The 27,511-nt window shown below is 34.6% G+C and overlaps 3 protein-coding genes across 6 annotated transcripts in view; 1 reads left to right on the plus strand and 2 right to left on the minus strand.

The window, feature by feature from the left end:
• Nucleotides 1-8,582, plus strand: part of LOC126965233 (macoilin) — a 37,091-nt gene extending 28,509 nt beyond the window's left edge. For all 4 annotated transcript variants that reach the window (XM_050808717.1, XM_050808716.1, XM_050808718.1 and 1 more), the window contains one exon: nt 1,157-8,582. In XM_050808717.1, coding sequence (XP_050664674.1) covers nt 1,157-1,428 — 272 coding nt within the window. In that variant the 3' untranslated portion in view covers nt 1,429-8,582. The remainder of the gene's footprint in view (nt 1-1,156) is intronic.
• Nucleotides 8,583-13,245: 4,663 nt separating this feature from the next.
• Nucleotides 13,246-15,874, minus strand: LOC126965477 (uncharacterized). The gene is made up of 2 exons (XM_050809108.1): nt 15,362-15,874; nt 13,246-13,866 (listed from the first exon to the last, which is right to left on the minus strand). Exons 1-2 carry the CDS (start codon nt 15,680-15,682, stop codon nt 13,486-13,488), a joined length of 702 nt encoding a protein of 233 aa, XP_050665065.1. The 5' UTR covers nt 15,683-15,874; the 3' UTR covers nt 13,246-13,485.
• Nucleotides 15,875-22,376: 6,502 nt separating this feature from the next.
• On the minus strand, nt 22,377-23,971 carry LOC126965476 (uncharacterized). The gene is made up of 2 exons (XM_050809107.1): nt 23,491-23,971; nt 22,377-22,862 (listed from the first exon to the last, which is right to left on the minus strand). The coding sequence occupies exons 1-2, from the start codon at nt 23,854-23,856 to the stop codon at nt 22,494-22,496; spliced, it is 735 nt and encodes a 244-aa protein (XP_050665064.1). The 5' UTR covers nt 23,857-23,971; the 3' UTR covers nt 22,377-22,493.
• Between the last annotated feature and the right edge of the window lie 3,540 nt (nt 23,972-27,511).

Below are 27,511 nucleotides of genomic sequence, written 5' to 3' on the forward strand. Positions count from 1 at the left end.
TATGGCCTAAATAAGAAATAAACAATACTACTCGATTTGTATTTTTTTCGTTAAAATATTACATTAGTTATCAATTCCTATAGAAAATTAATTAGGAAAAGCTTTGTTTGTTCTTGTAAAGTTAGTAATTTGCATGTAAATTAGAAAGATCTTATTAAATCTATGCCCTCTCTGGCATTATTCATACATTGGCAACGACTTGTTTATACCTTTTAGGTTGTCAATATCTTGGTGGTATGGGGTCAAATGCTGTTTAGATATGTTCGAAAGGTCGTTGTTATGTTATCAAATTGGACGGAAAACCCCACAAACCCCGTCCAACATGTCACAAGCATGTTCGATTGGATTTAATTCGCACGTCTGAGAAGAACAAACCAAATCTCGAATATCGTGTACTCGGAGAGCGGGTGACACTTGCCAATTCCTATGGGAAGATACATTGTCGTGCATGAATAGAAATTCCTGGCTTATTTGGATTCTGTGCGGGACACAAACAGGTTCTACTATCTCCTCTTGATATTTTTGTTTAGTCATGCTGCCTCGTATAGTATCGTTTAGTCGAGCTGGGTTCGTACGCAAAAATTTTTCCTCATCATACCTTGATTGTTGGAGGACCAATACATTTTGATAAGGTATAAAAATGTATTGGTCCTTCGAGCAGTATATCATCGATTTTGACCACTATAGTAGTTAAACACCCACTACATTCTTTACATTATCTCTATATTATAATATTTTTTTATGAAAATAAGAGACGAGACGAGCAGGACGTTCAGCTGATGGTAATTTATACGCCCTGCCCATTACAATGTAATGCCGCTCAGGATTATTGGAAAACCAAAAATTCTGAGCGGCACTCTAATTGCGCTCGTCACCTTGGGAAATAAGATGTTAAGTCTCATTTGCCCTGTAATTTCACTAGCTACGGTGCTCTTCAGACCGAAACACAATAATTTTTACACATTACTGCTTCACAGCAGAAAAAGGCGCCGCTGTGGGTATATAATCTAGCCGACATCATGTGCAAAGGAGCCTCCCACTGGTAAAATTTGCATTATGGGAGATAATTACAGAAAGAATTCGCTCGCCCAAAAAGGGTTGTTATAAATTACATTTCGACTGTTTTATGCTAGCAATATCCGTTTTATTCTTTCAGGACTAATAACACGCCAGGAGAAAGAGATAGAAGAGCTGAAGGCTCAAATGGTAGCGGTAATGCCATCCGAGCCAGTCCGGCCCATGTCCGGCGCTGTGTCCAAACTCAGACTGCTCGAGCAATCTGATCAGTATGAGTACTTCGAGCAGTTCGAGCACCGCGAGAGCGTCGACTATCGTGATCCGTTCGAGAGCCACGAGCTGTATGACCGATCTCCGTTGGATCCTGCCGCGCCTCACTATACCCCGAAACGACTCTGCTCCGATGCGTAATTGTGAGTTAAATATACAAACGATTCGTAAGTCATTCAGTTATCTATCTTGTGAATTACTCTGTGTGCTTGATGATGATTACTTTCATAGGGAGAATCAATGAGCTATCAGATCAAAGTCATCTTGGATAATTCATTCAAAAGAGTCTTCTCAGCGTTAATAATATGATAGATCCAAATACGATACTTCTACACGAGGCATTCTCAGGAGATGTTGACTCGCCAAACTCTGGCACTCAGTGCCAGTGCGTGTAGAGGTGAAACACGTGTCGAATTGTTTAAAGACAAATATTGGCGGAATTAACGCTAAAGAAAACTCCAAACATTTGGATAATTATGGATTTCCGCAATGTAACGCCTTTTTCAATAAATATGATAGATCTTCACATTAAAACAAAATTCTTTTATATACCACCAAGATTGAGAAAATGGAAAGTTATTTAGTAATTAATTTTTTGTCGAAATGAGTAGGAAAGTATTCTTTCTCCTCTCATATAGCCTTGTGTATGCGGTAATTTAAGTGCTTATATTACTGTTAATATAATTCCCGAGGTATAATTACGTATTTGTATAATATACTACCCCCCTTTTGATCATTACCCACCATTCGACGCTTCATAAGGTCGAAAAAGAAACATATACTTAAAGAATGTTCTTTTAGTATTATTTTCTTCTCCGGTGACCCGCTCGTTTGTCCTCCTATTCCATTTAAAAAAAAAAATCTCATGAGGTAATATGTTGGTATTCCAAGATGACTTCATTGCGAATAATAATCGTATTATTATTGTCTATTCTTTTCCCATGTTTCGGCTTCAGAAATATCGTTATATTAAACATTTTTCACACAAACTGTAGGATTAAAATTAAATTTGTACACTTATGAAAGTCAATTTTGATAAAACCATATTATATAACTGAATGACTTACGATAAAACAAGAGCTTTAAGCGTCCGGCTCAGTAACATCAATATTACTGATATTTTTACGACATAATATGATCTCATTTTTTATATTTTTTTTTTCGTTTCTTTAATGTAGATTTGTAATACAAAGAAGCGGTGGTAATAATATCAAAGGCAAGTTTGCTGATAAACTGTTTACAATAACCACATTTCCGTGTACTTATTTTTGTAAGGTATGAATCTCTTTGATTAATTGAAAATCTCATAATTTCTTTATTCTATAAGAATACTGTTGTTATTTTTAAGTAACATCCCTTACTCCTGGGATTAAATATACAAATTTAATTTATACCAAAATTTGTACACGATGCGGGACTCAACCCGTGATTGCCGAGCTATGTTACCAACTGAGCCAACCGTTCGAGTGACGCATCGACCGTAAATCTTGCAGTCCCGCATCGTTCGTAAATTTTGGTATACATTAAATTTGTGTATACTGTTTTTATATTTTAAAACTGTTTAACGCACAATAACAAAAAAAGATCGGCAACGGTCCTAAGATTCCTCTAGTTTTCCAGGAGAGAGTGGGTAACGGTGATCACTTCCCTTAGGTGACCCGTACACTCATTTGTCGTTGTCCGTAATAAAACGAAGGTTGAGAAGGAAATGTATGGGACACTGCGCGGTGTTTTGCAAATCTTCAGTATTTGAACATCTTTTTGTTATAATTAAACTTTTTTCTAACGGAAATTAAAACTTAGGTAAAAAAAAGTTGTCAAGTCATTTATTTTTTAAGCATTTCGTTTAAGCATTGGTATTTTTATATTCATTCGTCCGGTATGTTTGCATAATAAATGGTGATATTTTTCATGAAACGTCAATATGGAATGGAGACGTTATTTCAGAAATTTCTGTGAAAGAGTACAAGTAAGCAGCGGCCTCGATTAGTTAATTTTATCGAAGTGACGTCATTACTGTTGTTTAACATACTTTTCGTAATTTTATTACCGGTTTGGATATTTATTGATATGCCAGTTCTCGATTGCCATTCAAAGAGTATGTAATAATTATTGCATATATTTTAAGCCAGAAACACACTACTCTTGTGTCGTGTCCAGTTAAAACCGCATCGGTATTATATATTTTGTTAGATGACCTGGGATTATATTAAATATGGGATACTTAAACTTAGGCATTATTACCTACATTGTGTTATGTCGCAACAATTGCTTCGCCCCCATTACGCAAAAGCTGTGTTAGGATGGGCTCTGATGTGTCACAACTGTTTTTATTATTAGCTACTTACAGACACGTGCGCTATGTATTTGTTTCTGTAAAATGTTTTTTTTTTATGAAAATAAGAGACAAGACGAGCAAGACGTTCAGCTGAAGGTAATTAATTCAGGTTCCGCCCAGGAAAACCCAAAAATTCTGAGCCGGCACTACAATTTCGCTCGTCATCTTGAGACATAAGATGTTTAGTCTCATTTGCCTAGTAATTTCACTAGTAACGGCGCCCTTCAGACCGAAACACAATAATACTTACACATTATTGCTTCACGGCAGAAAAATGCGCCTTTTTGGTACCATGGCATGGAGTAGTTTATTTCTACCCTTATTGTGTTATTAATAAACGTGAAGTAAAGTTATTCCAAATTTAAAACTTTTTGTCTTTATCTTACCTTTGTCATTACAGAATTACATGACAGGGAGATGCAATTTTAAACTTGGAGTAACATTTCGATGCGTTTATTACTAAGACAGTTATAGATTATTATCCTAAATTGCCGCCTTAATTTATAATTATCTCAAATGTTGTGTTATGTTGCGATTTGTACAAATACGTAACAACGCTAGTCATGTCGTTAGTGAATTTTTTTTTTTTACACAAAGTCGTACCTTATATCAAATTGCCGTTAATTTTAGAAAACGCTGACCACAGCGACTAGTTGCTGCTGAGATCTGATTGATCGATATCCATAGAATGGTCCACAGATGTCCTATGTTGTTGAAATACGACGCATTTCTCATTTTCAATGATAAATGCGTCATGTTTCGCGATACATTAATCTTATTGAAGGTGACCGAGTAATTTGTCAAATTATTATTATAAGTATGAAAGAAATGCCCGGATCCAACAAAAGATTAATGATCTTACAATTTGTTACTATTATTAATTGTAATATATAGTTATCTGTGTGATATGACGTGTAAGTTGACAGTTTGACACTGTCAAGCATGACGTCATGGAACTGTCAAAGTGGGATTTACTGTTTACAAGATGGCGTCCACTGAGTGCAGCCGGTTCACTTTCAATCAGATTTCTTGCATTGCATTTGTGAGGTACTTTCACTAATGTACTTTTACAAGTATGTATGTTTACTTATGACTTAAACGTGTTTAATAAGATTAATGTATTTTTTTTTCTCTACAAATATGATGTATTTGTTGCTTCAAACCTCTCTACTTGTGTTGATAAATATAATATTTAATTTAAGCGTGGCGTCCAAATAATAAATTTACCACCAATCCTATTTTTATAAGTCTGATTTGAATTAATTTCGTGTATAAGCTTTAGAATATTTCCTAATTAATATTTACCTACTTTAAACATTAGCTCGTTAATTCTTCGACTTCTATTTGATAATATGTTTACATTTACTTTCTTCCGTTGTATATTAATTATCATAAAGTCTAAAAATGACACAGTTAATAAATAAAGTGTCTGAACTGACATAATAATTCATCCATCATACTGAAAGTACAAAAACGACTAAGAGTAATAAAACAGATAAAGAACAGTTTGTAGCCGTCATTTCTCTGCTACTGTGCTGTTAATATGCTCATGTAAGTTTTTGTGTCATTTATTTCCTATACAAGCCCCTAGATGTCGCCCTAACGACGTATTACGTTTCTTTTTACATCACCGTAGTTAAAGGAGAATGACCAGTATTGTATGGAGCTTGGGCCACGTACAAATATTTTTGTGTCTCGATAAATGTTAGCATAAAATAAAACTTGATAATTCTATTTTCATTCATGTAATGTTCATCGTTTGCTCACGAGTGAAACAACTAATCTTTCCTAATAGCACTCAACGTCACACGGTTATTGTCACTGTCGATGTCGTGACAGTGACAATGATAGTTAACACATACTCTGTTAAGACTAGATGTCAGTACACTACAAATCACAACAATATTTTTCTGGTTGGAACCCCAGATTCAGAGAAAAACTAATCGCATAATAAAGTAAGTAGGTACATTAGTTCGGACTACGTTTTTAATTCATAATAAATAACACTCACTGTAATAGTTTTAGCATAATATACGGAAGAAATATAATAAGTTACTCAACTCGACGCAAAAACACACTAATAACGGTATGGGATTGAAATCAAATTCAATTATCCTTTATTGTTACGTGTAGGTATTTAGTTTCAAGTTTAACTAAAAGTGGTATTTAGTACGCAAAAAATGACGCTGAATGTCAATGAAATCATAGACTAACCACATGACGAGTTGTTTCGATTCGATTTTAATTGGTTAACGAGATATTATATTCCAAAAAAAAAAATCGATTCTTTTTAAATAATGTACTATAAATATTGGAATTAATAATGCATAATTTAAACAAGGTTTTACTTCTTACAGTTCCTAATTTATGTTACATATTGGACAACACAGTTTAGTTGAACAGTTTTTTTATTGTAGATTAAAACCAATCCTCCAAAAATCATAAATTATTATCTAATTATACATACTAATAAATGATTTTCGACTTTATGGCACAGGCCACAGAGAACAGATTATATATAGTGTTAATGTTACCCATGACAGGTCGGGTCGTACCTGGAACGTCGGTTCGGTAGTCAGCCTAATATTTATTTGCTCATTCTGTCCGTGGCTCGATCGGACTGTCCGAACCTGTTTAACGTCACACCTTGGATTGGACCTTTATCGTTCCATTAGAGAACATAGTTCCAGGAACTATTTTAATCCGGAACTATTCATGTCTATTATTTATTGGTCGACTTGAATATATTACATCACTGTTAGAATTGTTATTATAACAAAAATCAAATGTAAGTACCTGTTTACTTTTATAAGCCTTTTTGACTCGACTTCGACCTTTTTTATTTTATTGTTATTCAGATCATTGGCTTCTCATTACTTGCGTCATTTTCTTGAGGAAAATTATTTTTATAAGTCTCTGTTAAATACGTTTATATCATGTTTCCTCTGTGGATCATCATCTCTCCAATATAGTATGGTGTACGCACACGATAGGAAGTGAAAACGCATGATAAAATAGTTTTTTTTTAAATTTTACTTTCAACAATATAAGTTACAATTACCACAATCATAATTTTAGAAAAATGTGTAATGATGAAATATCTAAGTGAAGATCGAAATGAAGTTTTTGTGTATCTAACAAATTATTGACTATCACAGATCACCACGTGTACCTTTTTTTTTCTTTGGCACTGCACAGTATGCGCATTCATCCATACACGTGTACCTAAAAAGGCGCCAAAACCTGACAACAGCGTTTTGACGTTTATATTTTTTAATATTCGTTTCATATGAGGCTATGACCTAGATTAGATAAGTTAATTTGGACGCTGCGCTTTCGAAATTGTATACAAATTTACAACCAATATGGACATACTTGAACGATGTTGTTTATTTTTTTTATTTTGTGCATTACACAGATGTTGATGTTGAGCCTAGCTCAGCTAACAGTATTATGTTTTGACGGGAGTTTGGAAGCATGAGGCTGATTTTTTTTGGTAAAACGTGTTGAATATTATGATCTTCCATTCTTTCTACTGTATTTCCATTGCATTTGTTTATATATAAATATTATAAGGTTACGCCAAGTACGACAATTTCTTATTTTGATTTTCTATGTTTACACGAAGAGGCTATTGAAATAATTTAGATATAATTTTGTCTGTTTATTCCATTTTGTTCTTTGTAAAGGAGTTGTATACTCTCCTTATGCCATCCATAACAGAAACAAATGCGAAAATTTTAAAAATAATTTTTTTATGGTTATGTAAGAAATAGTTTTTTTTTAATAATATCTAAAGAAATTTTGTTAGACAGAGGCTGTTCTTATAGGATTTGTTTATTGTCTTCGATAAAATATTTATTAGATTATTAGCGCCCATATCCACGAAGTAATGATTTTTAAATTTTGTTAAACTGAAACACAGACACTTTAGTTCTAAAGGTTTTTCTAAAAGCACACGGAGGCATTTTGGCGCGTCCGTACGTTGGCTGACACTTAATAGAATTATGGCCACACGTTCAATTGTGCCCTTTAATCTAGTAAATATTTGATCGAAGTTTATTTTATTAAGAATGAGATTGCGACAACATTGTCTACTCTAGTCGCCATTTTGTAGTTCACGACATCATCGATTCAGAACGCGGAAATATTAATGTACTCACAGTGTTTCATTAATATATATATAGTGAGGTATATATCTTAGATAAAGATTACAATTCAACAATTTTCTTTATATATAATATCTAAATAACTATTTCTGCTAACTCGTGGTAACCTGTTTGTGCCACGAAAGAGCCTAAGTCTAATTGTCTCTTTTTCTCTTTGTCCATGTGCCAACTGCTACGGATTGAATTTGTATCGCCTGGAGTCTGATAAAACATAAGTTGCCTTATATTTCACTACTTTTATGCTAAATCACACACATTCGTGTTCTTGTCGGCAAAGGAGTTTCAGGGCCCGGGCGAATGACGGGCCGTGACGTGCATGACTTTATTGATACTAACAATTTGTTTTTTAAAGTAATAACCCTCACTTCTGGGATTGATTAAACAAATTTAAAATAGAAAAAATGAAGCCACATGAGAGTTGAACAAAGACATTTACGTCACTCGAACGGTTGGCTCAGTTGTAGAACGCTCGCACGGAACGCGAGAGGTAGCGGGTAGCCACGCATCGTTCATAAATTTTGTTTTCAAATCAATTTGTGTTCATTGAGATTTTCGTTGCAATTTGTTGAATTTAGTAATGATTGGTACACATTAATCATTAGTTATAAAATTATGAGTCTGTACTTACAGAAACTTGTCATACTAATCACTATTTGTCTCCCTTTTTCATCATCCATCTATTTTACATCTAAAGCAATTGCAAACCCAATTGAATCCTGTGAGCTAAGAGCCATGACATGTATCGCTTTCCATTTAATAATCCATTTCATTCCACAAAACTGTTACGCTCCGAGAACACGAACAGAAGAAAGCGACTAAAATGCCTATATGGAGACCCCGGCCTTTGTCACGTCTGATACCAGATAGACCTTGACGGAACACGGACTTAACATATATGTGTGGGTAGACATTAACCGTGTTACTTATAAACGCAAAGTAAAGTTATTCCAAGTTTAAAACTTTTTGTCCTTATCCTACCTTTGTCACTACAGAATTACATGGCAGGGAGAAGTAAGTTTAAAGTTGGAGTAACTTTACACTACGTTTATAAGTAAAGCTGTAAATATTCTACCGAACCTTCCCAATCATGACTCATTTTGACCATTCCTTTCACTTCTGTATGGCTTGACATGACATGACTTGTAAAAAATGTTTAAATGGAAGTGTCCATTCTATTGTCTTATAACATCTATTGTCATCGCTGTAACTTTACACTACGTTTATAAGTAAGGCTGTAAATCTTCTACCGAACCTTCCCAATCATGACTCATTTTGACCATTCCTTTCACTTCTGTATGGCTTGACATGACATGACTTGTAAAAAATGTTTAAATGGAAGTGTCAATTCTATTGTCTTATAACATCTATTGTCATCGCTGTAACTTTACACTACGTTTATAAGTAAGGCTGTAAATCTTCTACCGAACCTTCCCAATCATGACTCATTTTGACCATTCCTTTCACTTCTGTATGGCTTGACATGACATGACTTGTAAAAAATGTTTAAATGGAAGTGTCCATTCTATTGTCTTATAACATCTATTGTCATCGCTGTTTTTCATCATTTAAATTTTTATACGATGATATTAATCAGCATAACATCTTTAGATGTAGATAATATTTCTCGTTTCTTTGCAGGCCATCTTTGTTTTCATAAGCCAATAGTATAAGCATTCTCTTGTCATTTTACCTGTATAACATGGATCTACAACGTAGAACCCTGCCAGATAAAAGAAATTAACTTGCAAATGACAAAATGAATGATGTCACGTTATTTTGATGAACTAACTAATCATTTCTATTTTCTTGTACATATAGTTTGACCGTGGTTTTATTCTTGATAACAATGGGCCTTTCTTCATATAACAATTATCAATTGCGTCAGTGTTCTTTCATTTGTCAATAATTCGAGACGATAATGCCAATACTAGTACATAATATTGTATAACTATTATTATTTTATTTATGCCACCATATTTTCGATAGTTAAGTATGTATTTTTTAAGTTAGCAATTAATATAATTATAAAGTAATTGATAACCGAATTGAATAACTATTGTGTGTCCAATATTGATGTCGTGAAGTAGAAATTGGCTTAAACTAAGTTATAACTTAACAAGATGTACAATAACCCAGCGAGTCAGTTATATTCTGTGTAGGTAAGTATCGGACGGATTTTTTTCCTTGTACTTAAATAGCTTTAAGTTCTGTTGTTCAATATAAGTTGTAAAATGTCAGCAGCTCGGACGTGATAGTATATTTTTCCACAAGAACCGACCTGAGCGCGAAAATGGAGAAAATTGTAAAGTGAATCGATCTGGATCTTCACTAAAGGACATTAATTATGTGGTATTTGTTTGTACTACGAACGAATGTTACAGCAATAAATATCTGTCTTAAAAAATTGTTTTATTTTTGTGTTAATGGAACCCATGGATGTCTTACCCCACTTATAACCTACTGACAATTCACATGGAATCCCACAACAAACCTTAGACAATTTGTATTAGTGTTGCATTGCTCAAAATAGAGGTTAAGAGTGAACCTCAATATTTTTCGACGTTTTCACAGCAGCCAGAGTCTATCTACAACAAACTTAATTAGCAACAAACATAATTTTAAACAGTAATGTATAATAGGCTGGACTGGTTTTCACGTATTTTATATATATATTGCATTGTAATTTTATTTTCTTAAATAAGAGGGGGCAAACGGGCAAGAGGCTCACGCATGGGGATAGGTGAGGCAACTGCCCATGGCCATCCGCAACCACAGTTGTGTCAAGAAATGCGTTGCCGGCTTTTAAAGGTGGGAGTATGCCTTTTTCTTGAACATCCCTAAGTCGTATCTGTTCTGGAAAACGAAAATCCACAAAGAGGCTATGCAAGGCAAGACATTTCTAGCAAAACGCGTGGAATGCCAGACGTCTACATGATGCGGGTGGTACTTTGCACATAATGTTCGGTGGTGGAATTTGGCCGCTGGAATCAACCTGAACAGCTCCTCTGAACACTCCCCTTGATAAAATTATAATGAAGATAAAAATACACTCACATGAGTCATGACTATAAATAAGTGGAAGGGAGAACGAAAGTATTCCAAGTGATATTTTTGCCCCAACATGAAAAAAGATCGAAAAAATATATTTTTTAAGTGATCCAATCCAAATGACAGATCGCACTGATCACTATTTGGTTTAAGAAAAAATAAAATGATACTCGGGTTATCTTTTAAAATAAAATAGCGTCATTAAAAGTTCGAATGTTTTCGACGTAGTTTTAATAATGTTATAACCAGTTAGTAACACCGACTAGAGAACTTACTCCGGGCCATAAAAAGGGCTTAAAATTGAAATGTGGACTTTTACAATATCAAGGGAATCCACTCCAATTTAAACGCCGTCCACCACCACCTTGAGACCCCGTGGTTACAAAATTGAGCATAATTTTTTGTCACATGCCATGGTATGTGTGTACGTTAGGGAGGATATCTGCTTTTGATTGAGTATTTGAGGCAATTGTGAGTGGTGTAGATTTTTAAGGAACCCGTCCGCATCTATGCGTATGTCTAGTGTTCCATAGTGTTAACGCAGAAACGGATCATCTCATGGGCTGCGTTCAAGCGGCAATTCACGATGTGCTTGCACAGATCTCATCCGCTGAAATCGTAGTCTTGGGTGATTTCAACGGGCACAATGCCGAATGGCTTGGATCTCACGTACTAAAGGCAGGTACGCAGGGCGATCTGTGCATAATTTTGCATTGGCGTATGGTCTGTCCCAATTGGTTGATTCGCCAACGCGGCTCCCGAATGCGGACAGCCACATGCCGTCTAAACATCCAGATAGTTACCAGGTCTCTGTCGACGCCCCTCTTGGAACATTACCTGGTTAGGAGTGTAGTGCCTATCCAACGCCCACGTCGCAGACCACCAGCGAACCAGTGCCTGCGTGGTTGCAGTAGCCGATGTGATACTACAGGGCATTAATATTTTTATGCCAAGCTGTGTAGTACCGATCGGTGGTAGATCACAGCCCTAGTTCGATGCGTCAGTTAAAGCAGCATCCGACTGCAGAAAACAGGCGTATCGAACTTGGGTTGCGGCGCTGGGCTCAAAGGATCGAAAGTGGAAATATAACGTAGCCTCCAGATTCTTTAAGCGGCAAATCGCCCGTGCGAAATCGAAGCAAGTTGTCAAAACTGGAAAGCTTCCAGTTACCCGAATGACACACGCAAGTTCTGGTCGTGGTCGTAAGCTGCTCTTAGTAACTTCAACCAGCCGTCCCTGCCTCCGTTGCACATGAGGAATGACAACCTGGCTCATAAGGCAAAAGAGGAAGCCGATCTTCTGTGCGCTCTTTTTGCCTGCAAATCTACTCTTGACGACAAAGGAAAAACACCGCCGACTATCCCACGGTGTCAGATCTCTATGCCTGAAGTAGATACCTAACTACAGTTCAGATAGAAAACTGTTCGGCGAGCTCTGTTTTCGTTGCATGTCAGGAAGTCGAGCAGGCCGGATGGTATTTTTGCAATCGGGCTTAGACCGTGTGCTCCTGTAAAAATGCCAATATGAAATCAGTTGTTAGAACTAAATAATAAATTTTGAGGCCAATTCAATCAATTTGAATTATTATTGGAAGTAGCTAGAATAACAATTACTCTATGGGCTATGCTGAAAAAACTAAAGCAAAGTAGGTATTTTGTGGAATGAAAAAACATCAGATTAGGTATAATATTAGGTTTTATTATATTTCTTACATTGATAGATTTAAGAGGTACTTCTTTGGTACTTTTGAAAGTAATAGTGCTACCACATCGAAATATTTTATGTGAAAACATGTTACTTACACACATTATTCTTTTTACTCTTGATAAAGTTTGGACTAATTTAAAAGATCATATAAAAATATTTGGTAGATTTGAAAAATCAGTGTTGCCGTGTCGAAATTTATTAGTTAAAACATTCTTAGCGGGATATACTTATTGTTTTTACTCTTTAGGACTTAAAAGGCTGTCGCGGCAGTATTGCGCAAAAATTAAAATAATAGGAAAAGAAAAATGGGAACCCTTCGGTAAGGGAAAAATAAAAATAAAGAAAAAATAATCATTTTGTTTAATTATATTCTTTCCTAAAATTTAAGAATCTTATTAATCTGTGTAGGTATTTGTAATAAATCGCAATTTCTTAGTTATCATTTATTTTCCAAGCACACTAATATGCGTGAATTCACTTCTTAATAAAATATAGGTCAAAAAAGCCTCTACAGTACCTCGATTTTTTTGTAAATGCAACACTTGCATAAACAACACACCACAACAATGGATGATAAACCACAGCTGTTGTGATTCAGCACTGAATGTGTGCTACACCATCTAAAATGAATTTCCATTTCACTCTTCCAAACAATAAGAAATTGTATTTAGTCTGTGCCAAAATAAAATGCACATGTTTGAAAGGTTTGGATTTTATTTCTAAATCAGATGCTACATATTTTATCTGTGCATTATCATTGCTGTCATCTGGGCCACAATCATTTGATGTTAAGAATGAATAAAAAAAGATTTTATTTGTTTATAATAATAAATTAACAGTAAATAATCAATATAATAATAATAACTACATCCTTTACATATTACTTAAAATTAGTGCACTTATGTTGAAAATTGTAAATAAAATTGAACTATAAACTTATTGATTTAAGTCTGATAATCGAGATTCACTTATCATTTCTTGTATTTCAAGTTGTAATCTCAGGGCCTTTTTTAATTCCATTGTCCGTAACTGGGCTGCAACATATTCACCATAAACATCAAACTCATCTTTCCTGTTTCTACTGTTATTGTTTTCTTCATTTGATCTGTGTTCATATTTCCGTCTCTTTGATCTATACACAGTATTATCTTCATTGGCAATAATAGCTTCTTGCTCTGGCTCAGGTTTAAGGATACATAAATATTCGTCACTTTGTGAGCTCAAATTTCTTTGATCATCTGATTGATCATTTTCTCCCCAGGATTTGGAATTTGAGTCGTCTGAATGTTCTGCTCCATCAAGTTTGGATTGTGACTTCTAAAATAGATTATGTTGAATGAATGTTTTGTTTATGGTACTCAAATATGCTTAGATCATTTATACGTCTAGAAAGGCTATGACAGCTGTGAAAACATCAAAAAAATTGAGTATAGAGTTAACCTCTATTTTGAGCAATATACACACATAAACACAGTGTCATACAAATTCGGAGTGTAAGATGGATTTTGTCACAAACACTAAAGTATTAAACCTGGCCTGTTTTAATCTGTTGTCTAACAGCAAGAGACTATTTCGACATATAAATTATCTAAGCAACTATTATGGTGTCTCTTTACTTTATTTCATCATATTAAATATCTTTTACTGTACTTTATATGTATATGGCTGAGGAAGTGATGTATACCAGAAGAAACAATAAAACATATGAGTTACATGTTCATTTTAACTAAGCAAAATATGTATAATAGTACTTATGCTAAGCATTAATTATATAATATATAACTGTGTAAAATGGGGTGACGCAACTTCTAGCAATTATAGGCTAGGGGTGGATTTCGGCAGTGGGGGGTGACTTCTCCGGATCTGTTTAATCTTTATGTCAATGGGGTGATTGAGGAGCACCAAGATCGGCTGCCATATAGGGAATATTTGCGTGAATAACCTAAGCTATGAGGATAACATGGTGCTCCGCAGCCCCTCGATCAAGGGGTTGAGAAAGCTGCTTTCGGTCTGTAAGCATTATGGAAATGCGCACGGACTGAAATACAACGTTTCTAAAACTGAAATGATGGTGTTTAAGGCAAGACAGCCTCCGGAGAGAGTGCCGAGTGTGTTTTTGTATGGCACGGTGGTTGGTGTAGTTAAGCAGTTCAGGTACCTAGGACATTTGTTGACGGAACGGTTGTATGACGATGATGACATTGAGCGCGAGCGGAGGGCCTTTGCAGTCAGAGGCAACATGCTCGCTCGACGATTTGCAAAATGCAGCAAGGATGTAAAAACCAGATTATTCAAGGCATACTGTTTAGGCATGTACACCTTCCAGCTGTGGGTAACGTTTTCTCAGAAAGCTATGAGCAGAATAAGAGTCCAGTACAATGATGCGTTCCGGGCTCTTATGCGGCTCCCGCGGTGCTGCAGCGCGTCAGGCACGTTCGCAGATGCTGGGGTCCCCGACTTTTTCGCCATTATTCGGTCTCGCGTTGCCTCTTTTTAGCGGAGACTGCAATGTTCCGACAACTCGTGGCTGTCACTGACGACATCAGGAATCCAGTGTTTAAGCACTGGATCTCTGTTCACATGGACAAGAACAAAAAATGACTGCACAAATCTGTGCAATATTTATATAGTTTTAGTTAGTCTAATTTTACTTTTAACTTGGCACCCCTTTACAGTGTCCAAAATTTTTTGTAACTATGGGTTTTATTATGCCTGAAATAAATACCTTTTATTTTATTTATATCATTCAATAAGGTGCTTAAACATGTCCGAAAATGGCCATCAAGAGAAACAAACAATAGAAAAATATTACCTGAAGATTCCGTTTGCTAAAACATTTGTGGAAATCATAAAACCACTTTATTTTTGGTCTAAACTCATAATCAGGACGAGAACGTGACTCAATTTTTTTCTTTTCTTGACAGTAAGTCGAACACAAGCTTCTAATTTTTGCTTTAACTTCGTCCTCTGTTAGTAATATTCCAGTTTGTAAACTAAACTGTGATATGATTTGTTTGCGCGCAGTGTGTCTATCTGGTTTACTTCTAAAATAGAAATCCTTTGGATTCCATAGGCATTCTTGGGCCAAGTATATTTTGACGAATGCATGAGTATCCTTTTCCCCCCAACGCATAATCTTTTTAACTTACAAAATATGTCCTATATAAATACTTAAATAGGACAACGTTCAAAATCAAATTGGCTAAGTTCATCAAAGTAAAAACAACAAAATGTAAGCAAATTGTTAGATTTTTTTTTTTGTTTGGGATTTTATGACCTGGTAAATTGTTAGAAAACACATGTGATAGAACTTAGAAGAAATAATAACATAAAAGTAAAACATACAAAGACTAGGATAGGCACGGTTAGACAGGAGCATACCGGATGTATGAGAGGGTAGAGGCAAGGAGAATCATCTGTGTATATGAAAAAGTGTCCGTCAAAATGCATTATATTAGGGTGGCCACAGACTATCATAGAGGTCTTACTCATAGAAGAAGAAATTAGTGACTTTTGGCTACTATGACTACAAAGCAGTTATTACGTTGTCATGGTTATAAAAGGTTGTAATTCATTTATAAAGTTGTTTTCTTATATTAAATAATGGTGAATGCACTGATTTGCTCATAGTCGACTGCTGATACTCTGCTCTATCTCATATAACAGGTTATGGGCCCAGAAACGGGAATATAAAAGAGAAAAATGAGTAATCACGTGCACATAGAACAATTGAAAAGAGAAAACTACGATACATGGAGGATCCATGCAAAAGCCGTACTATTAAAACTTGGCCTTTGGAGCTATGTTTCAAATAAAATTAAGAGACCAACGCGAGAAGGTGATGCATTGAATGACTATATGGAAAAAGATGAGTTAGCATTAGCCGAGCTATATATTTCTCATAATATCACCGGGCGAATTAAAACAAGTTAAAAATTGTCAAACAAGTAAAGATATCTGGGATACGCTAGAAAGCATTTATTATAGCAAAGGTCCTGCAAGAAAAGCAAGCCTATTAAAAGAGTTGATATTGAAGAAGATGAAAGATGGTGATAATATTGTCAATCACTTGAATAAATTTATGGATATCGTCGATAAACTAGCAGATATGGACATACCAATTAATAAAGATCTTCTTAGTATTATGATGCTTTACAGCTTACCTCAATCTTTTGAAAATTTTAGAATTGCAATAGAATCCAGGGATGATCTACCAGATCCAGACAACTTGAAAATAAAGATAATTGAAGAAGCTGAGGCAAGAAAAAATGTAGCTAGTACAAGTGAACAAAACTCTGAACAAGAGGCGCTGTACAGTAGACAACGTGGCAAAAATAAAAACTTTATTGTTAAATGTTTTAAATGCAAAAAGAAAGGACACAAAGCTCATGAATGCTGGTCAAAAGTGGACCGAGTTAATAAAAATAATGCAAGTCTATGTTGCTTAGAAGAAACATGCCTAAATACGTCTGATATTAAAGAAAAAATTAAGAAATGGTGTCTTGACAGCGGATGTACGTCACATATGAGTCATGAATTGAAAAGATTCATTAATATGGACAAAGCTGATAACAAAACGTTAAGGTTAGCATCAGAAAACTGTCTTGCACAAATCGAAGGACAAGGTCCGGCAAATCTTTACACCTATAAAATACCAAATCTGAAACTAACTGAAGCCTTGTACGTACCATCACTGACTACAAATCTAATGTCAGTTGGAAAAATAACAGACAAAGGTGGAACAGTTTTATTTAAACAAAAAAATGCTACCGTGATGCGAAACAATAAAATTCTGTTAAAAGCAGAGAGACATTCAGACGGTTTGTACTACGTTAAAGAAAACATAGAAGAGAAAGCTAATTACTGCGAAGCAAGCAAAATGCAGCAATGGCATAGAAAGTTAGCACATCTAAATGAAGGACAAATGAGAATAGCACTTGATAAGAAACTTATGGAAGGCTTAGAATTCAATAAAAGTGACACAGTTAAAGACTGTGAAGTCTGTGCTAAAGGCAAAGCAACAAAACTACCGTTTAATGCACCTAAAAATGAGCAACGTACAAATGAAAGATTAGAAATTGTGCATACTGATGTATGTGGTCCCATGAGGCAGCCATCGAAAGGGGGTTCCAAATACTTCATCACATTTACAGATGATTATTCAAGATATACAAGAGTATATACAATGAAAACTAAGGATGAAACTCTATCAAAATTTAAGGAATTCAAAAATGAGGCTGAAAACTTTTCCAAAAAGAAGATAGTATGCTTACAAAGTGACAATGGGACAGAATATATTAATAATAATTTTGACAAATATTTGAAGGAGAATGGCATCAAAAGGAGACTCCGCACCATACACGCCAGAACAGAATGGCTTAGCAGAAAGAAAAAATAGGACATTGCTTGATAAAGCTAGATGTATGTTGATAGACGCCAATATGAAAGAAGTTTTTTGGGCTGAAGCTATTAATACAGCTAACTACTTGGCAAACCGTAGTCCTTGCACAAGTATTGGTAACGCGACTCCATTTGAAAAATGGGTAAAGAGAGTTCCGTCAGTAAGACATTTTCACATATTCGGAACCAAGGCGTTTGTACATAAAAATGGAAAGAAAAATGGAAAATTTGAAGCCAGAGCGACACCTGGAATTTTTGTAGGATATTCGGAAAATCACAAGGCATACCGGATTTTCAACCCAAAAACAGACCAGGTAATGATTAGCAGAGATGTCAAAATACTGGACAAAATGTATGAAAACGAGATCAAAGGAGAACAAAAACAAGATGTAGTTAATAAAAAGGAAATAGAAATTATATTTTCTCCTGAAAAAGAAAATGTAGCAGATAATAAAGATTTGAAAGAACATGAAATTGATGAAACTGACCAGGAATTGAACAATGATGAAATATTTGTTGACGCAAATACAGAAACAGATGAAATAGATCTGACTAGTTCTACTGATAAAAGACAGAGAAAACCACCAGCATGGCATCAAGATTATGAGATGGATGCTGAACAATCATTCCTCTGTGAAATAGACGAGAACATGGATGAATGGGAAGATGCAATAATAAGCGAGATTGAATCTCATCTTAAATATAATAGTATGAAAATTGTACACAGGAACGAAAGCAAAAATTTTATTGATAATAAAATGATTTTAAAATATAAATATAATGCAATGGGAGAAATAGATAGACGAAAAGCACGACTTGTGGCGCGTGGGTTTAATCAGAAAGAAGGAATTGATTACACTGAAACATTTGCACCTGTTGCAAAAATGAGTACTCTTAGAATACTTATTGCACATGCAATTGAAAATAAATTTAAGTTATCCATCCAACTAGACGTGTGTACTGCATTTTTAAACGGCGATTTAGATGAACAAATTTATATGAAGAAGCCGAAAAATCTGGATAAATATTTAAAATACATAATTACACATGGAAAAGACATAGAGTTGATTAAAAAAGCAAAAGAAATGCTTTTAGATATAAAAATAATGGAATATGTCAACTAAACAAAGCCATATATGGTTTGAAACAAGCAGGAAGACAATGGTTCTTGAAGTTACATGAGAAATTGTTGGAAATCGGATTTAAGAATTCTTCAGCGGATCCTTGCTTGTATATATTAGAAAAAGGAGGAGAAAAGCTGTTTGCAAACATTTATGTGGATGACTTAATACTAGCATATAAATCAGAAATGTTGTTACGAGAAGTCAAATCAAAACTGCAAAAAGTTTTTGAGTTACGAGATATGGGTTCACTCCATCATTGCCTGGGCATACAATTCACCCATGTAGGGGGAGAAAAAACATTGTCACAGGAGAATTATAAATGATTAATATGATGCTTACGCATGAGGGTGACGTCACAGTAGTATACCTCAGTGCACGTTTCCCTATAATAATTCTTTAAGGCTATATTTACTTTATTTTACGTTATTATAAAATGCTCTCAGAATACCTTTAATTATTTATGGTGTGTGTGGATGATGCAGCTACTGTCTTCAAAACCGTTTGTTGTGTGTTAATTTACATTTAATTTTTTGGCTTACTCGTGTAAGGCATTGAATATTTGACATTTGTGTATGTTTGTTGAATCACTGTACATATTATATTGTAATTGAAACGATGAAAATGTAAATCTTGATTTAAAAGAATGGCAGTGACTTTTTTGCTACATCTTCTCATTAGCTCAACCCTTTACGAAGTAGGTAGATTCTATATGAAAAAAAAAAAAATTTTGACATTCATAAGTGACATCTCCGTGACCTACATGAATAAAGTGATTTTGATTTGATTCTCCATGGGGTTTTTAATAATATCAAATACTCGGTACACAGGGTGCCATAAATTACCCGTTACCGGAGTGCTCAGGGCAGACGCTTCACTTATCGATACGCGGTATCAATTCATAGATTAAAATTGTGAATTTATCAATGACTCCGGCACATTGATAAACTCACACTGACAGACGTCAGATATAAATTTGAGTTACCCTCAAGACGCGCCTATATTCGTTTTACTTCATAAAACACCTGCACCTTTAAGTAATTGGCTATGGATGATATTAATATTTTTAGTATCTCATTAAAATAAACGACTGAATATTTATTATCAATGAGTATATAGTTTGAACATCCTGGAAACGCTGTTTTGTAATCTCTACAAAACAGGTCGGCATAGCACTCCCCTGGTCTTCGTAACATTCGCCGACGTTGGTCCTTACAATTCATACAAATTCGAGCCTCAACAGAGAAGAGTACGCTACTCCAATTATAAACCTAGTCCACGATAGGCAATTTCTAGCGAACCTCAATAGAGCAAGTCGGTACTCACGGAGTAACTTCTGGGCCCACGCTGGTCGTTGAGAAAGTATATCAGCGACTATAAGTTGTAGTCCATAGGCTAACTAGTGCTCCTTGTCCTTTCAAGGTTTATGTAACTGCATTGGTGGTCCCTGTGCGCCCGAGTCGATAAAAAGGCATCGTCGCATGGTTGCGTATGTTTCTCCAGAAACCTTACGTCTCTAAGCGAACTTGTCTCTTGGTATCAAGTCCAGGTTTTTTTGACGGTTGAACGACTCACGTTTAACTGCTGTGAGACATAGCATTGGCTACATCCATCTCCATGCAGTGCTATAATTTTACTAGCTCTTATTGCTTTTTCTGCCATAACAATCAACACAAATGTATCTGTTTAAGATCACAATAAGCCAGAATTAAACTAAAAACGTAATAAATCTAATGACTCAGTTTTAATGATAATAATTATATTGCAGAAGTATATTAACTCTTGACTTAAATACAAAAACATTATTTGATAAGATCTATGCATAATTGTAATACCTAATTAAATTACAGTAATATAAACATACTAAATGCATCCTGGTTTGATACAAGTTATAATTTCAGTATTTCAAGAAATATTTCTTATACTAAAGGGTGCCTTAAAGTGAAAAAAAAGCCACCATCTTTTGACATCTGCAATACAATGCATTTGCCAACACTGTAGCCAGCAGATATTGAACAAAGTGCTCACACAGTAAATTTGGGGCCGTTCATAAAATACGTCACACTAAATCAGCTTTTTTTGACCCCCTCCCCCCTTATTGTCACGCTGTGTCACACTTTCTGTGACCCCCCTAGAAATATTTCGTCACAAAAGCTAAGACCCCCCCCTGCTGAGTATGATAAATTCTAAATGATAGTACACAAATTCTGAAAATTAAAAATATTTCGGCAATAAAGTAATTAACTGAAGAGTATTCAATAGAGATGAAAAAAGCGTCTATATTAGTTCGCGAATGAAGGAATAAAATAATAATAAATACATGAGAAACAGTATTTTCATTTGTTACTGAATCGAGAGTGCAGGGTATGTGGAAACGTTACTCTCTTAAGTATTGGAAAAACAAAGAAACCAGTTGTGACGGATCGCAACGCCGCTAGAGTCACGCCACAGAGCTTGCGCTATGTCAAAAAATAATAACGGCGAACGTCACGTTATATATACCCCGTATACCCAACCCCCCCCCCCCCCTGTATGCGAACGTATTTTATGAACGGCCCCTTTGAGGAAACATGTAACAATCAGAAAATTCTTCAGAAAACTCCCACTCACATTTGCCGTACAAGCAGGGAGAGCCGACTCTAAGCAATTTGATGATTTATGCCACTCTTGTTTGTATGTGGTCAAATGGAAGGAACTGGTACTGGGCAGAATCCTAGAGGTGCACTTTTTCTAGTCGAAGATGGTGACTTCAAGTAATCTATTGAGCACAATCAACTCTTTTAGAGGCCTTTCCTTCCAGATGGCAACTGAACTGAAATCTCTTGACATTTTGAGAGTAAATATAATACAAGCTGTGGCCGTAGTGTAAGAGTTCTCAGTTAATTGTGATCACTCAAATCATGACTAAATGACTAAATTCAGTGGGCCTGAATATAAGACTTCACATAGTTATATTGATTTCAAACAAGTTTAATTAGATCCTCATTGACATGTATTGATTATTATTCACATTTGCCATGTTGGCACTGTCTATCTTGCTCTGTATGTAACCACATCTCTCACTCAACTCTAGGGCCCACTCTGTTTATGATTTCTGTATGATATGATGTGTTTGTAGGGAAAAGAATATGGAAATAAATCTTTATAAACCTTCTCTGGACTTCCACAAATAATTCAAGATCAAAATTAGCCAAATCGGTCCAGCCGTTCTCGAGTTTTAGCGAGACTAACGAACAGCAATTCATTTTTATATATATAGATTATCATCCATCTCATGGACCTGCAAAAATGTCTGGCCAGGTTAACCAGATTATTAAAATGATTTATACTTGCACATTAACATAATTTTAAATTAATCCTACTAATCACACTGAAACATGTTTCTACACACATATTATCTACAGAATATATAAATACATTCACTTAATCACTCATATCTGATATTCTGGCATCATTAACTATGCTATGAATCTCAAGTTTTAAGCGTAAAGCCTTCTGAAGATGCATTGTTCTTAACTGAGAGGCAATATATTTCCCAAATATATCAAACTCATCTTCATTTGTAAATGATTCATATTTCTTTTCTGGTGGTAACTGTCTAAATTTGTGTTTTTTCTTTTTCAATTTTTTATGTGGTACTGGTGACTTCTCTGGGCTGCTTTCTTCTAATTTAGGCTGGAACCCTTCATCTGGCTGGGGCACCAATGGGTCTGGGTTTTCTTCATAAAAACTGTCATCAGCCTGATCCCCCCAAATGTTGCATGATGAATCTACTTCAGAAGTTTCCTCTGGCTAAAAGATATATAAGATTTTAAAGTGTTTAAGATAGATCTTTGCTATACAAAGGTGTTTTAATAGTCGAGTTCATGATTCCATTTCAATTAAGTAAAATGATTTGGTCTGCTTCTTCTAAATAAAGTAAGACTATATAAATTAACTATTAATAATGAATAAACATAATATTATGTATACAAGCAATTAGATTCTATTATTACCTATTTGGGGTGGTGATATTGTTATTACACAACCATTTAATAAAATGTCATATTTGTGTCTATGGTAATTACTAGAGACCAGATTATATGCTACAAAAAATGCCCAAAATATGCATGCAAAAAATGATATTAGACTTGTACACATAATATAGTAAATGATGGCAAAATAAAGGTATGGAATGAATCTAGCTCACTAATATGAAATACTGCATATATTATGGAGTAATAAATTTATTTAATTATATGTATTTAAAAAATGCTTTGAGATTGTATTGTTTACATTGAATAGAAGTAGGCTGAGCTATGAAGGTTAAAAGGAGTATTTCTCTTTAACAATCTAGTGAGTTCTTTGTTGTTAGGACTGTGGTTTAATGGTTGCAAACCATGCATGCAGCACTCAATGCAATAAAAATTTGGTTACTAACCATAATATTGTTGGCTAACATAGTTTGGTTTGAGGTTACACGATTTACGGAAATAATATTCTTTAAACATTTATCCATTTCCTCAAACCATACAAGAGATGGCACGTAAATATATTTTGGAGTAGACTTTTGTAAAATTTTATGAACCTCCTGCATGTATGTTGACCTGAGATTCTTTATTTTCATTTTGATTTCAGGTATTGTTAATAATATATTTGTAGATGCTTTAAAGTCAGCAGCTATATCTTCGTATGCTTGTATCCTACGAACCCTGCACTTGTAATCTGGGTGATTCGGTTTCCATAGGCATTCATTTTTCAAGTAAACTTTGACAAAGTCCACAGTAACATTTTCGTTCCAGCGCATTTTGTTGTTTTTTTCATTTAAATCATATTGGAGTAGGTAAAACAACCATTATTATTGCAAAATTCAAATTTTAAGATATAGATTTGATTTACAATTTTACAAACTACAGTCTTTTTTTTTGGTTCTGTTCGTCCATCTGGACAGGCAAAGGGGTCAAAAGCCCATACAGCCAAGTCTTAATTTTAATTTTTCTATTCTTCACGTTACACAGCTTGTTCAAAGTCAAGCTAAGTATTTATATAATCTTCATCTTCAAACATAAATAGTACAATTTCCCATAAAAGTAGTATATCGTGTTCTTCATGTTTCATTTTCTTCATAAACATATAGGTTCGCATGAAATGCCGAAGCCAAGTCTTTTATTGATAATATTCTTGTTCCAATGAAGATCAAGCTTAGCCCCTTATTTTTAATAATTTTTATGATATAATACTAAAATATAAATCTCATATACGTTATAACAAATATATTATACATGAATTATAAGTAATAATGATGAATATTAGTTGAATATAATTATAAGATAGTATGAAACTAATTTAAGGTATAACTACAAATATAATATTTACATTTATACATTAAAATTTACATTATAAACGCAAGTCCAATAATAATTTATGGACGAATATGTTTTAAGTCTGTGTAAGGGATTGTGTCAAAAGCCAAGCCGTATATTCAAATTTCGCCTACCGTTGAAACTATAAATTTGTAAAGCGGCACGAAGCAGTCATAAGTTTTCAATAACTGCTGAAGTGAGCGCGGGATGTCTTCAGCATTCTTATAAATATCCAAGAGGCAGTCTATCAATGTAAATCTTTGAAGATTATATTGGGGAAAGTCAAAGAAAATGTGATCAAGAGTTTGGATGGATAAATTACAGAATTGACAAGTTGGAGAATCTAAAACAGCGATCCTAAATGAATGTCCCAGACGTAACCGACAAATTGTGGTGTAAAATATTTTATTTATTATATAACTTATATTCTTATAAGTTCTTAAATTTCCTCATTTTTGTCCAAATCTGTTTCATTGGTGTTAACCTATTTATGGTGGAGCAAAAATCTGTCCAGTATTTACGACGTTCAAGTCTTAATATACATTTTTTCTTTGCTTGAGCTTGCTTAAAATGAATGTAGTTTTGGATATTGCAATTTGATTTGAATAACAGATAAGCCTGTTTGCAATCTTCTACCACTTTAGTACATTGCCCATTCCATCAGGGAAGTTGTCGCTTTCTTTTAGATAGATTAGTAATATTGTTACAGTGGTAGGTGGTTTTAGGTACTGAATTTTCTACCGCTCTAAGAATAATGGAACAGAAGTTATTGTAAGACTTCTGTAGATTACAATTATTTATATCAAATTGTTTTAACAAGTCATTTACTAAGTTCTCATATTGGTCCCAATTTACTATTTTCAGATTACTGTGTGGAGGAATGTTGGATGGAATTGAAGAAGATTCAGTTTCTGACACTACCATGGAAAATTTTGTGATTGTAGGCAAGTGATAGCTGCCCAAAGAGTCCTGATGAACTTACCATTCATAGCACAGGAATAATGAAGATGATACTATTGTTAGATCTAGTCCATTTGGTCTCCAAGAATTAGTACCCACTGTAGTTGGTTGATCATTATTTAAGAGCTTTAAGTCATTATCGTCCATTACATCCATAATGTCTCTACCTCTAGAATTGGTTCTATTACAACCCCAAATGGTATGGTGAGCATTAAAATCACCAGCAATTATTAGTGGTTTTGGAATACTATGCAACAGTCTATTAAGTTTAGATTTGTCAAAGTTAGGTACACTGTTGCCAGGACTATAAAAGCTAACAATTGAGATGTCTTTTTGTTTGTATTTAATTTTGATTGCTACATTTTGCAAGGAGTTATCAGAAAATGTTTCTAACTTTTGAAAATAAATGCCACTTCTAACAAAAATTGCTACAGTATATTTTAACCGTAGTTAGTATTAGTATTGTATAACCTCTGATAGAAAACTGTATATTTGGTTTAAGCCAAGTTTCTGATATAAGTGCTATGTGTAGGTCCTGCTCATAAAGTAGGTTTTGAAGCTCAAGTCTGTTACTCAACAGACTTTGAGCAGTCCACTGTACTATGTTAAGTTTGTGACAGTTGAATGTGACACTTTATTTTTAATTTCTATGGTATCTTTAATAGCTGAACTAATTGCGTGTGAGCTAATGCTTTGATTCTGTGTTTTATTTAGTGTAATGACTTTTATTATTGATTCTGTGATTAGGTTCATTGCTGCTGGATTGGATAAAATTAAATTAATGATGTCTTGTGTGTTCTCTGTCTTATTGAGTGATGGAAAGTTTGTTGGATGTTTAAATAAATCTGATAATGGTGTTTTACTTTTATTTTTACTATCCAATATCTTTTTTTGTTTTATAGGGCATTGACCTGATACTGCAAGATGGTTACCTTTACAGAGCACACATACTGCTTTGTCAATAGGTATAGTACATTCTTTATATGAATGATTTTCAGTGCAGATTGAGCAACGCTGAGCATTCTTACAGAATTTAGCCAAGTGGTCAAACCTAAGGCATCGGAAACACTGCTTAACAGGCGGCACATAAGGTCGCACTGGTAGACGCCACATCTTTAAGTGAACGTAATCTGGGAGTGAAGTAGATGACGCAAAAGTAATAATGACTGCCTGTGTAGGTTGTAATATAAAACCACAATCGGATTTGTTTTTTTCATTATACGCCGAACAGAAATATTTTTTTTTGTACTTGACAAAGATTTGAAATTTTTTTTGTTGGACATATCAATGGGTACGCAGGAAATCACTCCAGACAATTTAGTGCCACCAGCTGGGATGGACGCCTTAATATTTTGTACCCTTAAAAATGTCCTGGTGTCTAGAAATGTATTAGCCAAATTGGGTCGTTCAAACACTACTCCTATCTTATATTTGTTCAGTTTCTTAAGATATTTAATGCCTTTAATGAAGCGCGATAAGTAGCTACTAAGAGTTAGCATGTCACGACTACCAAGTGGCTGTTCAGTGACACTCTCTATGAATACTATAAATTCATGACCGGCACCTGCGTCTTCCGGATATCGGCGACAATAGTCGGCCACCCTATATGGCAAATAAAAGTCCTCGTGGTTTTCCAAAACTGTACGCGAATCTGAGTATTCGCTACTTTCAGAGGTGGAATCTAGAATAGACTCACCTTTATCTCGTTCCGGCTTCGTTTTTTTCCGCCTTTTCGACATCTCTTAGCACAAACCTAAATCACTAAATATATAGACTTTTACTTATACTAAACAAATTAAATGATAAACATATACAAATACTTAGATACTTTTCAAAAATATGAGGATTATATACAATATAATAGAAATATTTAATTTTATAGTTAAAAAGACCGCCTTAAGAACTCAAGAGTTCCCGCGCTTTCCAAACTACAGTCTACAATAAATATGAAACGTTCTTTTTTCTGATATCTATTACAAGGTTTGGTAAAGGGTTCAAGCTCATTCAGCCGGATTTTAGGATTTGGCGTTCTGTAACTTAGAAAAAGTACTCAAAAGACTTTCAGTTACACAGTGCGGTTTGGAAGTTTAACATACTGTATTATGAGGGTATTCTATATTCGTGTTACAAAATGTAATA

This window comes from Leptidea sinapis, chromosome 7, assembly GCF_905404315.1.
Source record: "Leptidea sinapis chromosome 7, ilLepSina1.1, whole genome shotgun sequence".
In the NCBI taxonomy this organism is placed as follows: Eukaryota; Metazoa; Arthropoda; class Insecta; order Lepidoptera; family Pieridae; genus Leptidea; species Leptidea sinapis.